The sequence below is a fragment of the Chinchilla lanigera genome, unplaced genomic scaffold (assembly GCF_000276665.1).
Source record: "Chinchilla lanigera isolate Chin_1 unplaced genomic scaffold, ChiLan1.0 scaffold00135, whole genome shotgun sequence".
NCBI classification, from domain to species: domain Eukaryota; kingdom Metazoa; phylum Chordata; class Mammalia; order Rodentia; family Chinchillidae; genus Chinchilla; species Chinchilla lanigera.
Window position 1 is genome coordinate 2,944,518 of NW_004955536.1, and position 14,715 is coordinate 2,959,232.

At 37.7% G+C, this 14,715-nt stretch overlaps 1 protein-coding gene across 1 annotated transcript; it reads right to left on the reverse strand.

The window, feature by feature from the left end:
• Positions 1 to 252: 252 nt before the first annotated feature.
• Ido1 (indoleamine 2,3-dioxygenase 1) lies at positions 253 to 11,312 on the reverse strand. The gene is made up of 10 exons (XM_005410538.2): positions 11,180 to 11,312; positions 9,213 to 9,308; positions 8,975 to 9,094; positions 6,672 to 6,790; positions 5,709 to 5,723; positions 4,011 to 4,110; positions 3,491 to 3,608; positions 2,334 to 2,385; positions 1,823 to 1,971; positions 253 to 918 (listed from the first exon to the last, which is right to left on the reverse strand). The coding sequence occupies exons 1-10, from the start codon at positions 11,276 to 11,278 to the stop codon at positions 563 to 565; spliced, it is 1,224 nt and encodes a 407-aa protein (XP_005410595.1). The 5' UTR covers positions 11,279 to 11,312; the 3' UTR covers positions 253 to 562.
• Between the last annotated feature and the right edge of the window lie 3,403 nt (positions 11,313 to 14,715).

The following is a 14,715-nucleotide window of genomic DNA, read 5'->3' on the forward strand; positions in this document are numbered from 1 at the left end:
CCTAACTCATATATTCATACATTTATTTATTCCTTGATGTATTCATTTAACAGGTTTGCAAGCATCTTATAAGAGCTGAGTCTGATGAACTGTAAGTTCTCTGGCATCCTGAAGCATACGGTGGAGTGAAAATGTGGCCAAGCAAACAGGCAGTTATGAGAAAATATGATGTTAGCATTTTCAAGCCCAGGAGTCTATTAGCCCTCTTAAGGTTCAGGGTAAGGAGGAGATCTACACTGGAGGAATAATAAATTAAAATTTAAAATCAAGCAAGTTTTATTACATCCTATATGATTTCTGTTTGTGTAATTTCATGATGGTATTTTAATAATAAATGCAGGGCACAAATTTTCTAATATTATCTTTTATATTCTTACATAATTATCTTTTGGTAATTTCCTACCAAGAAGGCACAGAATGCAGAAAAATATATTTTAAAATCTTTTACAGGGGATCACTGGTAAATTTTTGCATGCTAATAATTTGTGAGTCTGACACAGTGATCAGTTACAGGAATAGATGCAGATTTCTGTGAGCTGCTGACGCCCTTGCTAGGGCAAGGTTAACGGTCCTTCAAAAGCGATTGCGTGGTTTTCGTTCTCACAGCCTTTAGGACATTCATGAAGTCAGTTCCTCCTGTTCCTCTGTGTTCCTGTTCCAATTGCTCACTGCCAGTTTCCTCTTCCCTAGACTGCTTCTTTGCAGGATCCAGAACGTAGGTCTTCACTACTCCCAAATGGTAGCTCCGCAGGGAGACCAGCGCTTGCACACACTTATCATAAGCTTCTTTCAAGTCAGCATCATCTCTGGAACGAACAAACTCACGGACTGATGGGCAGGACTCCAAGAAATAGAGAAAGTCCTTGTGTGCAGGTGGCATGTATGTTCTCATCTCCTTGATGAACTCAGCTGCAGGTCCTAAAAGACGGGACAGAGACAAGTGACCAGGATACCACAGTCTTTGCAAGACAGGGCAGAAGAATCCTCCTTGAGGGTTAAACTGCTATTATTCTTGCACTAGCAATGGCAGTAATGGAAACTACTATTATTTCTGAAAATGGGAAGAGTAAAACTCACTTTTCATAATATTTTTCTCTGTGCATTCTTTCTCATTTTCTACTGTGTTTGCTTTTCCAGCAGGGTGTTGGTGTAGACAGAGAGTACTTAATCTGCACTTGCCAGATCATGACACTGACTCTAAAGGAGTTAAATGTACTCTTTGTTAAAAATGTATCTTAATTAAGAAAAAGCATGTTTTCATCTGGGCCGGTGGTTTTCCCTTTGTTAAATAGAAGCTTGAGAAAACAGAAGGAGCTAGAAATAAGGGTTTCTCCCCTTCTTCAAAGCTCCAGAACAAAAATAATGAATATGGCCCATTGTGGCCCCTTGACCACTGGCCACATCAGCTGTCCAGACCTCTCCTGTCACTGAGGTCTCCGAGTTCACACCTTCTGTCCACAGTTGGGTGTCTTTTGCAGGTGACTTTCTAAATGTCACCATGCATTTTCAGAATATGTGGCACTGGCTTCTCCAGAGGTAACCAGGCCTTAGTTCCATGCTTGTCTCCCAATTTGGAGCATGACTAAGCACATTTGATTTTGGGCTTGCCCCTTTCTAGTAGGTTGGAAGGAGCTAATTGCTATTCTTTTGCAGTTTCCGCTTCTTCACCTGTGAAGTGAGATCATGGCGATGCGGTCCATGCTTTACTGATTCTCTTAAAATCAACAAGTTGTTAAGATGCGGATAGGAAAGCATTTTCTCAAAAGGAAGTAATGACTGCATTAACACAAGGGGTTATTACTGTTTTCCACTTCCCACCTACCTCCTCCTGTGGTCTGCTCTATGCCCAGAAGAGCGTCAAGGCACTGAAAGATGCTGCTTTGCCCTGCACTGCCTCCTGCAAACTGCTTGGGGTCATCCCAGACCCCCTCGTACAGCAGGCCGTTGGGCAGCTTGGGGTTGCCTTTCCAGCTAGGTCGGAAAGGACAATTAGTCTTTGGATTAACTGACAATTTTCAGAAATTTTCCACCAGAGGTTAGGAAAAGGAAAAATAATACATTTCATGACTCTCATTTCATACCCCCTACTAATTTTCAGGCATGAAAACAATAAATCACATATACTCTCAGAAAGGATACTTATCTTTGCAGTAACACGAAGAATTCACTTTTTAAATGACCGCTAATAGAAAATACCATCTGTTCTTTCTCCACATTTATTTTAGGCTATAAATGGAGATCTAAACCCAGTAGATACAGGGACCATCAGTACAAATTTGGTGTGTTCTTTCTATTAATAGGGAGACAACAGATTTAAGGAAACAATTACATACCCAGACAAATATTTGCGGAGAACATTGTAAAATAGATCTGGGTCCACATATCCTGGGAAAAGATGGAATGTGTTCAGTTTAACAGCATTCAACAGGGAACTCAAAATGTGATGCATGGACAGGATTTCAGTGGAGGCCACAAGCAACGAATATACCAGTGCTTCTGCACCTGGGAAGTCACCAAGGACCAGCCTCATTCTGCTGTCCACCATTTGTGAGACCAGAGGGGCTGTGCTCAGCCTGCTGCAGAGCAAGGAATGAAGAGCCAGCTGCCCACTATTATGCATCATCAGGTAAGTTAAACTGTCAGTAGTCACTTATTTCCCTTACATCATTTCAGGTGCTCACTGGCAACAGATAAACTGATGCTAGAACCAAGTCAGGGCTGTGGTGCAGCTCAGTGGTAAAGTGCCTGCCCGGCATGCACGAGACCCTGGGTTCCATCCTGAACGCTGCAGATAAATGTTAAATTAATTACTTACTTAATTAAATCCAGTCTCTCCACAGATCACACCCTAAAGTCTCCTCCCCTATGCATTGCACATTTGGTTTGAAGGCCTTTCTCCCTGCCAAAGAGCAAACCTCAAGAAGGCCTTTCTCCCTGCCAAAGAGCAAGCCCAAGGGTAAACACTCATATATTTGTGAAATTTATCTTGTGGGGTGCATGTGTTCTTGTAAATAACTGTTTAGGAACTTCTGGTAGCTCATTTAGCTGTTAATTTCAACAACCTTTGGGCTCAGTGACTTTTCTCCACTGCCAGTGAACTGGTAAAGAAGCAGAATTAGCAGAGAGCCACGGTTATCAGAAGCTGACTTTCTCAGAACTTAAAATTGCCTCCTCTTCAGAGGCTTCTCTGAGGGTCATAGTAGTGGATGAGACAGCTCCTTTAAGTACAATAGACTCAGATTGGATCCTACCTTCCCTTTTTCAACCTAAACAACCTGAAGTCATTTATGGTCTCTCTTTGAGTTTAGGTTCTTTTACCTATAAAATGGAGCTAATAAAGCCAACTATGTGGGAAGAGCAACTTGCTGAGGTAGAATACATCAGTGGGAATACCCTAAGTGATAGTTGGTTTTTGCTTCCTTTTTTTCAACAGTTCTACACTCAGGTTGTGCAGCATGAGCTCCACTGTAGTACTCCCTGTGACACTTGCCATGGATCTCCTCGAACACTTTCCGGGCGTTTCTTAGGCAATTAGCCATGTCCAGCAGTGTGTTTTGCAGGGTTTCCTTGTCCTGACGTTGCACGGCTTGTAGTACAGTGGGAATTACCTGGAAAAGAAAGGGAAAAAGGTAAATTCATAAGATCTTATAGCACTACACACTGCTACTGGAAAAATTTTTCTTGTCTTAATCCACAAATTAAATCTATGCTTTTTATCTCTATTTTTAAAAGTCAAAAACACTGAATTTATCATTACTTATTAATAACAAATTGCATTAAAATTGTTATTCTTACAGGAATTTTAAATTTGATTCTACATATATGATCTCTAGAGATTGTATTTTAGGCATTACATAAAAATATAATAAAGTATTTTTATTAGATGACCTACCACCCCCAATTAAACAATCTAATTGATCAAGACACAGACAATGCAAGTGGCTATAGTGCAGTTGCTAAGCTCCGTGCATATGAATTGACATAAAATTCATAGATGTGAATAAACATACTTTAACTGCAGAAAAAGCTGCTGTCTCCACCAGCAGAGAAACCAGGAAAAAACCTTTGCTGCAGTCTCCACCAGGAAATGAAAACAGAATGTCCATGTTCCTAAGAAAGTCAGTTAAAGTAAGCAAGAAATTTAGCAAAGATACTGGTATACATGTAAAGCAATTTACACTTTTCATGAACTTTTTTATCCTATTTTATTGTCAAAATGGTTTTGCAAGAGGGACATGGTACACCTTAACATCTCCACTATATATTTGGGAATATTAGGAATCAGCAAAAAGGGCTGAAATAGTTTTCACTGGTAAAGTGCTTGTCCAGTACACTCAGCACCAAAAGAAAACAAATGAAAAGAGAAGAAAAGACAAGCTATATTAGGCCCATTGTCTAAAATCAGATAATTAATAATAAGTCAGATTAAGCTGAAAGTTGGAATTTTATTGCAGAACTTGAAACTGCAATTCCCCAAAATCAGTCTGTTTGTATTATTCTATTAACTTTTCTCAGGCAAGTTTATCATGATGGATGTGCACTCAGTGTTAATAGATGATTTTGGAGGTAGACTTTCAAGGAGTAACCTTTTTATTTAAATACATACATGCATGAGCATATTTTTATCTGTGACCGTGATTCAGTTTCTCAAGATTTATCTGCTTTACAAGGGAATTGATGGACAAATTCAAATAACTAGTTAGGCCCTATTTTTCTTTTTGTTAAAGCTGTGATATTGGAGCAAACATGTCTTGGTGTCTTAAGGTATATGCCTTGTTTTGCGCCAGTTTCACAGGTTGTGAAGATAGACCATACTTCAAGCTTATTTGCTGCATGGTCCTAGGCGAGGCATCATCAATCTTTGTCTCTGGGAGAGATGATATTGTTCTTCTATCTACAACTTTTTTATTTAAAGGAACTCTTTGAGCTTCTGTTTATAGCCAGCAAAAGTCTACATAATCTTTCTATTATTGTATTCATTCATCCCTTTCTTATACTATTATTCTCATCAATAATGATTTACACTCACAGCTGTGATCATTCAGCTCTGATAACACACAGAACTTATCCTTTCATGATCTCCATATTTTCAGTTTTCTCTGAACACTCGTCATTTCCACCTTCTAGCTAATTTCTACTCAGTCTTTTGGATTCCATTTACATAGCTCCTTCAGAGATTCCTCCTTTTGAGTTTTTTATTTGAGTAGAGCTCCTGGTCTTCTTATCCCTGTTCCTAATCATATGACATTACACAATTTCCATATATCTCCTCCTCCACCATGCCTAGGCAGAATAATACTTGTATTTACTTTAGATTCCTGAGCTCTTATCTATGTTTAGTACATACGTTGAGGACTGGATAAAAAATAATGGGCACATGGCTACTTATTGACATCACTTACTTGTTCTGGCCACAGAGGTCATTAGGTAACAGATACACAGATTCATTTGCAACATGCATTTATGCATATTAATTGTATATAAATATTTTTGAATGTATCTATAGGTAACAATATCAGAGACATCAATATCATTATACTCACAGGCATCATTAAGGAACTATTATTCACTTCCTAAATAATTACTTAAATTACTTGTTGCCTAAATTCAATCAGTCATTTGAAAAATGCATTTGAATTACATTGATAAAATTAAATTTATTTTAATAACAAATGATTCTTACAATGAAAGAAGACTCAAATACTTACTCATAGGTCATTGGTCTTATGAAAGCAGCCATGATATGATGAAAAGAAGGAAAGAAAAACAAGTTAAATTCACATGAGATTGAGTTATTGTTATTGGATTGGATACTACTGCTTTATCAGACTTAAAACAGGCAAAAAAGAAAGAATGCTTTTCATGTTGTATAATGTTGCATTGTAACCATTTCAGTTAAAATGAAATAAAAAACTAAATATGTAAGAAATGCACATGAATAATCAAAATTAATTTTTCCTAATAAGAAACTTTCTAGATCAAGTCCTTTCATTTTGTGGCCTTCCCTTGTGCAAGGCATTCCTTACAGCACGCAACTGAGAGCCACAGGACACTGGGATGCTCTTGTCCCTTTATCTTGGCAAATCCTATCACTAAGCAGTACCTGAGCGGGCTGCACTGACAGCCTAGACATTGTAGCTTGTCCTCCAAAGATGGGCTGATTTAAAGGTAAGTGACTACACAAAATTAAATGTGTAGCATCTCAAAAGCATGTTAAGCAAAAGATACCAAACACAAAAGAGTATGTACTCTACAGCTTCAGTGATATAAAACCCAGCAACAAAATCTACTAATATTTTTGTACAAAGCCAACTCATTTTTGATAAGACAAATTAGAATGTAGTTGCCTAGAGCCAAAAACAGAACTGGATAGAAATGAGCCCAGAAGAATTTGTGGGGATAACAGAAATGCTCTATTTTGCTTGGGGTATTATTTACCTATAATACAAGTCTAATTCACAGTGAACACAGGATCTCTGTGCATTGTAGGATATGCTGCCTACACACTTCTCTCTCACTTATGTATAGCACATTTGTAGCATCAGACACGGTGGTTCAAGAAACAAACCTCAACAACAGAGAAGCTGTGCTGCTAAAATTCAACCAGTAAGCAGCTATCCTTTTATTGAAATACCGTGCACCTGCTCCTCTCATAACCACAGTGTACATACCCACGGGGGTCCTTTTTCTTCCAGTTTGCCAGCACGCAGTCTGCATAAACCAGAATGGGAGGCAGGCCCAGCTTCTCTGAGAGTTCACAGTAAGGCACAGCAATATTGCTCGGCAAGACCTAAGTAAAGTGTAGTTGTTAGTTTTCCACCGACGTGCCTCACATCTTTTTTAGCTTTCTGACTGCCAAAACTATAGGTTTTCTATATAATGGCACACTGAAACCAAATAAATGTATTTTGTTCTTCCACATTTCATAATTTAACCCCAGTAATTATTAAATACTCATGTTTTGGATTTAGGTTTTGGGGGGAATCATTTGGCCATATGGAGGAAAAAGAGCAAAGTAACCCTGCGTGCTTTACTTTCTGATAGCTTTTATTCCATCATTCATCCAATCACTCCATGAATATTTGTTAAGCAATTTTTCTACACAAGACAAAGCATTATCCATTGGTTAGAAAAAAAGATAAAATCAATTGTCTCACACATGTCTGAAGTCTCTGTAAATGAGTTTTGGACATGATACATGCTGAAAGTGTAAATCAGTTTCTGTTTTTAGTGTTCAGTTCAAAAGGAAATTCATCTGGATGACTTTAAAAAAAAACCAAACGAACAAGTTTCACTAGGGATGATGTTAGAGCTTGGCTACCAAGACACCCCTACCTGAAGGATGAAGTTCCTTTTTATCTGTTGTCTTAGTCAAGATGCTATGTACATTCTGATCTCCCTGAGTTTTTCTAGTGTTTTCCATCTTTCCTTTCTGTTTCCAGTATCCTTGTTCCTCATAACTACACCCACTGCTGTTTTGTCCTCTCACTTCCTGCTCGGAGCACCCAGCACTCACTGCCCTTCACTATAGGTGGCTACATACACCATGCCCGCAAGCTGAACCAGCCATTTTAGGTAAGACTGTGCATTTCCATCAAATTTAGGTTAGACTTTAAAACTAGAATTAGTCCTCTGGGTTTTGTGTCACACAGAATGTGGATGTGGCAGTTTAAAGGTTACAATAAAGTATAAGGTATTTCCAGAGCAACTTCTCCTCTACATGTCTGGAAATGATTCATCACATAGGGATTATGTTCTAATCTGTCTTCAAACAGGATGCGAACAGAAAAATACCTAGATAAGACATCATTTACCCTTGTCAGAAAAGACAAACTTTCCTAAATAGCAGGAAATCTTTTTGTTTAATTTGTGATTTCAAGCTTTGTACTATAATCTGCGATAGTTTCATGTGATTACAGTGGACAAGTAAAATGTGAGATGCTTGATAAATTTGCATATTTAATGACATATACATACACTAAAAAATTGTTCATCTGAAACTTGGGTCTCCTGTTTTTCTACTTGCCTAAACTGGCAATCCTACATAGGGTGGGAATGTAGGCACTGGAGCTGCACTGCTGAGTAGATAATGAACACAGGCTGGCAGTTTGGACACATTGGAAGGCTGCCACTCACCTGCCCTACACCAATCCTGAGGAGGGGTCACTGCAACAACATTTTGTTGGTGTTACAGTAAAATTGCCATTAAGGCTAACAATTTTTAGTAGCTATCGGCTCATAATTGATATTTTTATATAAGATGAGACTATGACTAACCCAAAAATGCATAATATAAAATACATATAAACTGATATATTTTAAACTACATTATTTTGCACTTAACATTATTTAATGTTGATAATGATATAGTGAAACCAATATTTTTTCTATATTGACACATATAAGCCCTTTAGTCTTAACTAAGAAGAGTTATTCAAAGATATTCCTTGTAGTGTCCTTTATCATTGGGAAATATTAAAAAGAAGTAAAATATTTATCAATAGACTACTTAGTAAATAAAGTTCAAGGAACTCATTAAAAAATTATAGCTTGAATGACTAGGATTATTGTGTAGTACCCAGAAAATATTCATAAGGTAAATTAAGTTACAAATAGGCTATAAATGTATTGTACAAAATGGAACAACTGTGCTATGTGAATAAAATGCTAAAATATAGTAATGATAACAGTTGACATGGTAAGTCAGTGAGTGATGTTTTCTTTTCCTCTTTTCTTTTTTCTGCAAACTTTCAAAATGTAGTTACAGTGCTACTCAAAAATGTTTTCTGTTTTATTTCTTTTCTTTTTCTGCTGCTAGAGATCAAATCTAGGGCCTACCACATGGTTGGCAAGTGCTCTGTCTGAGCTATAACTTCAGCAATTGAGAGTATTTACATGAAGTATAAATTGCATCTCATTTCACGTAAATGAAAAGCCATCACGTAGCATAGGAAACATCAGTAAATCTCCAAACCTTCCGGACATCATCGTCTGCCCGGTTCCACACGTAGGCCATGGTAATGCAGCCCAGAGCTAAGTGTCCAAGGCACTGTTGCTCATATTCCTTGAGATCATCAATGCTGAGCATCGGGAGCTGAAAACAGATGGAAAGATTTTGCTATAATCAGTCTTGTGAGGGTTTATAATTCCAACTCAATGACACTGTGAAGAAGCTATGTGAAAAGCAGACAGATGAAATACATGTTTCAAACCTTCTCAACTTCTTCACGAAGTTGCCCAGTCTTAATCAGTTCTGGCAGATTTTTAGCAATCAAAATCCAAGCATTATATTTCTCAGGCAACTCCTCCTGGAGAAGCAAAAAAGAAAAATAGGACTTTAATTAGCTAGTGGAAATCACCATAAACTGACACTGGCCTTCCACCAACAGCCCACCTGGCTCCCTTTATTTGACACGATCCTGACAGCACCCACTGTCCAGAAGCACTGTGCTGTGTGAAGGACAGGCAGAACTGAACTCTTTCTCTGGGTTTTCCACTTCCTTTCTGCCAGCACTTGCCTGATTTCAAATTCAACTCTTAAATTTTCCTGAAACCTTTCTTACTTCTGCACTTGACAACAGCCTCTTCCAGTATAAATGCTATGATTATGTCTTTTTGTGTTATTATCTGCTACTTTTATTTTTCTTCTTAGCTAGATTTGACATTCTTTGAAAGAGAAATAAGATGTATTAAATATCACTAGTGAATTAGGCACTTTGCTCAAGAATATCTTATGTATTTCTCATTTATCTCTTCAATGGTCTGAGAAGTTGTCTCAGTGTCATAAATGAAAGAACACAGGCTCAGACAGTTTGTATAACTTTTGTCAATCTCATTTACTGTAGTTCAAACATAAATCCACAGTCTCTTTATATCTCTGTATGTGATGGCAAGGATTATATTGTGCTTTTAATTTGATATATCCTGCAAGATCTGGCATGTTCCTGGACACATAGGAGATGCTGTAATCAGAACCCCCTTACCCATGGAGATTGAGTTCCAAGACTCCCAGTGATGCCTGAAGCTTCAAATAAATACTTTGAAACCATTTATATCATGGCTTTCCTGGGCTCACATCCTATGATAAATTGAATTTCTTTTCCATCCCATCCATGCATTTACTATGCATTGTGACTGTAACTTCTGCAGTTTAAATTCTCTCAGCAAACTTAGCATGAATTTCTTTTTTCTTCACAATTTCATTGATAGATTTATTCTTACCATACATTATTTTTCTGTCTTTATTAAATCAAAAACTCCTGCCTTTTTTCTTAAAGAGCCACCTTCTGGCTCGTCTTTGGAATATCTATACCATCAGGGATAGCACTACTCTTATGTCCCCTGTCATGGCACAATACTTTGCCTTGGTGTATGCTATTCCAGCTGCTATGCCACTACACCAAGACTCTGTGTCTCACAAGCTTCTGTCTCTCCTTTGCTAGGATCCAGTTCCATTTATTTTGAAATGCAACAATTTCCTTAATACTCTGGTTCCTCTTTGTTGAAGTGGATGTGAGCATTGGACACCTCTATATGGTTATCTCACCTCTAACAAATTGATTTGCATGAACTTCTTTGGAATCAATTTAGGGGATGGTAGTTTTTAAGACAAGCATTTTTCCCCACATAGCCTATACTTTATAGACAAAACTTACAGGAAAAAAGTTTATACTCTTGTTTGACTCATATTCCCAGTAAACTGCAAACGTTATTAATAGAACCCAAAGTTACTTGCAATATCATCTCATGAACCCAGTCAAATTAGGGATCAAATTAGCTCCAAATGCTTTGTACAGTTTAAAATATATAAGTATGGAAAGATCTTCCCTGTGACTAGTGGCCTATTTATAACATTGACTTTTTCAAATTGCAATCTAAAAATGTACTTGTGATAAAACAACTCTTGATTTCTATAGTACAATTTTTTTAAGTCAAAACTTTCCAGAGTTTTATCTCATCACTTTCCATTTTTGTACTAGGTAAGTAAGAATTACATACTTGACTAAATTTCTAGGAATACAAACTGAAAAACAGCAAATGAGACCTAGTCATTTAAATTCTGTTTCCAATTTTGCCACTGATTTATCCATTACTGCACTACAGTTTTCAGTAGAAGTTAAACTGCTCAGGTAATTAGTGATTAAGACTCATTTTCCCATATTTCACTGCTGCCTCTTACCAGTGGATTTGGCAGAGCGAAGCCTACATCTTCATCTATGTGGTACTGCTTGAGGATTTCCCAGGAGATTTCCATAGGCGATGTTCTGTTTTGAGCCATGCTTGCAGGTTGCTCTCCTGGCCCTGTTCAGCCTCTGCAGAGTTTCAGAAAGCATCTATTTTTTATAGTGACTGTCAGAGGCAGTGACTAAATCTTAGCACGTAAGCAGGGAAAAATAACTTCCACTTTTGGGATAGTTTCATTTTCTACTTTCTGTATTTAGAACTTGATAATAAAACCACAAAAACATTTCTGTTCATCATATGAAGAAACTGGAAGTTGATATCACATTCACCTCAATATCTCTTAGGAATATCATTGGCTTACTACCCTATGGGAAGCCCAAAAGGGTTTTCCCTAAATAAGAGCTGTTTAGAAGTGTTTAAGCTGGGTATGGTAATACACACTGATAGTCCTAGTACTCCAGGAGCCTGAGGCAGGGGGATTACCAGTTTGAGCCCAGCCTGGGCAACTTGGTGACTTACCAAGACCTTGTCTATAAATAAATACATAGACAGTATGGCTCAGTGTGAAGACTGGATTTTTTTTAACCTCCAGTACCACAACAAACAAATTTTTAAAACTTAAATTTAAAATAAAAAGAATTTATCATAGCTATAATGCTAAATTATGGCCAGGGATCCAGCCAAGACCCCCAACTGCCTGTATGAGGAGTATGACAAAAGAAGAAGAGACAGAAACAAATTTAATCATGTACAAAGGGAGGCTGAGACAGCAGTGCCTCAGGTTGAGCAAAAACAAAGACCTTTCCAACCCGCCCACCTTTTACTGAGCACATACACACATTAGGGTGGGTAGTGAGTGAATCCTAGAACAGCAGAGGCCATTGCTGTGGGTTAGTAAACAAAACAAAGCATTCTTGCAAGGATGACACAAGGTTAATAAGGAAACTGTGGTTTCCCCAAGCAAAACCTTTAAAACTGTTACTGCATTGCTTTAAAGATCTTTGTCATCCTCAGATGGCCTTATCTTGCTCCACAGCGTCAGGAGACATAGATGTTCAACTGGGGCTGGGAGAAAGCGGGAGTTTCCGGGTTCCAATCCATCCTAAGGGGCAGGAAAAAGATAGCCTCCCACAACCCCTAGTCTGGATTTATGATTTGTGGTCCCAAACAAATTACCATTTAGTTCTGTGTCTTTGGTTTTCATTTAAGTTTCCAGAAATGTGTGAAAATATCAGGGTCTTTTGTCAGCAGCATTCAAATACAACTGGTGAGACACTACACTACTAGTCAATGGTCCTAAACTATAAATCTATAGGAGCTGATGAAGCATTGGAAAGATATATCTTGCCCCTGCCCCATTTTTCTAACCTAGACTTTTCTGTGTGTTCTATATAGTGGTATTCTCTCTTCATTCCTAAAACATCACTTTAGGAGGGTTGTCCTGCATCTCTACTTTGTTTGGCTTCCACACAATGAAGAGGCAACTGCCCTCCACACTTTGGCTTTCTAATTTGTTCAAAGCTGAAGCCAAGAATAAAACACCTTGAAAATATTTTTTTTTTCAAAATACAAAATGAAGATTGCATTTGGTAAAGTTTTCCCAGGTGCATACAAATTGTCTTCCCTCAGAGACATTGTTTGAGCTAACAGCACTAAAGCAAATGCAGAGGCCATGTTGTTCCTCCTGAAGATCAAGAGCAGAGAAGAGAAAAAGTTAGTGTCTGGTACATACAGAAACAAAACAGCATTGTTGCCCAGTTTATCCACACATGGAACAAATTAATGAGCTACAACTTAGAAAAGTAGCTCTTATGCCATTCTCATTTACATGATGGCTTTTCTGAGAACAGATGGTTTTACAAGAATACTATGTCTGTATGAAAAAAATGGATTAGGAAAATTGAAACCAAAATGATGCAGAAAGAGTACATTGTTAACCTTTGTTCAAACAGATGAATCATTGGGTGGGTACACTTGAAACTATGCCTAAGGAGAAAAATATCAAAAATTTCACAAAGGCCTATTACACAGCCATAGAAGTCAGAGATCTGAACATAATATTGAAAAGTAGAAAATCTGTGATTCTTTCTATGATTTTCATTCTCTGTACCTGAATTTTTCTACATATATATATACTACATGGAATAAAGTTAGATGATTCTAACTTGGAAATATCTCTCAAGGTTGACTTTTGAAGCAGCATGTTTCAGAAAACATTTTAGTTTTACTCCTCTTACTCATCTACCTTATTAAGTCTGCAGGAGCAATAATTCTTGACTGGTCTAATTTTACTAACTTTTTATAGTTTAAGTTCAACCTATTTCATATTTTCTAAACTGCATTCTTGGAAGTTTTTTTTTTAGATAGGATCTCTCTACATAGCTCAGGTAGCTTTGAGCTCAATATGTAGCCCAAGCTGGCCTTGAATTCATGATGATCCTCCTGCCTCAATCTCTTAAGTGCTGCAATTGCAGGCAGGCATCACCATACCTGGCTGCTTCTAAATTGTATTCTTAATTGATCTTGTCTTCTTTCACCCTGATTTCTTTTTAGTTGTAACCACATCTCCTTTAATGCCACTCTAACCTAGCTACAGAAGTCTCATAATTTTATGGTCTCATATGGATGCTTTCTCTCCCTTTTTACCCTTTTACTAATGACCAGGTTATTATGCTAGAGAGGACTTGAGAGCCAGAGCTCATCCATTTGCTCTATGACTCCCTAGGTTAGAGTCCTAGAACAGATTCTTGGCATGAGTCTTTTCCCCTTGTTCACATCACCTGTCTTGACAACGAGGATTCTCATTTGTCTTTTTTTTTTTAATTCCAAATCCCAGACTTTATTTTTTTTATTTTAAAGAGAGTAGCAAATGAGAAACAAAGAAATAGAACGGTAGCAGCATACCAGTATCACAAACATAAACAAATCAAAGCAAGAACATTCAAAGTGATACAGAGTCTCAAGACAAAATAATATGAATCAGCAGTGGTTGTTACATTACATGTCGTTATCCTCAACTACACTGCTCAGATTACCAGATGAAAGAATGAAAGACTGCTCAAATCATGCAGATATATTAGAAGAAAACAGTTTAAAACCCTGTGAGAAAAAATGATGGAAAATACAGAAAGAGAGAATAAGAGACAGAGCATGTGTGAGGAACTCTCTTGAGAACATCATGCTGGTCTTAAAAGAGGAAAAGTGAGAGTGGGAGTGGCAGTCATATTTAAAGAAATAGGAGCTCCTGCAAGACTCCCAAGCTGCCTAGAGACACAGAATCGGGCTGTCTGTGATCTACTGACATCACAGTTCATAACTGAACACTGAGAGAACCAGGTATTTCCCATCTACTGTTGGGGACTACTACAAAGTGGCTCTGAGAAGGATTTAATATTAACCAATTGGCTTTCCATGTTTATTGTGAGTTGTCTGAAGCTTAGGCACCTTGTCTGACAAAATAAGACCACAGCTGGGACATTTGGCTCCAACCCCAATTAACTACAAGGAGACTGCAGCTGCAGGCTCCACACT

What these genes read in the sequence shown, in the direction of transcription:
- Ido1 (XM_005410538.2), bottom strand. Translation starts at nt 11,278, where the DNA reads ATGGCTCAAAACAGAACATCGCCTATGGAAATCTCCTGGGAAATCCTC. An exon ending in TCGCTCTGCCAAATCCACTG is followed by an intron (nt 9,309 to 11,179) that starts GTAAGAGGCAGC and finishes TTGCTTCTCCAG; the next exon opens with GAGGAGTTGCCTGAGAAATA. An exon ending in CAGCTTTTTCTGCAGTTAAA is followed by an intron (nt 3,609 to 4,010) that starts GTATGTTTATTC and finishes TTTCTTTTCCAG; the next exon opens with GTAATTCCCACTGTACTACA.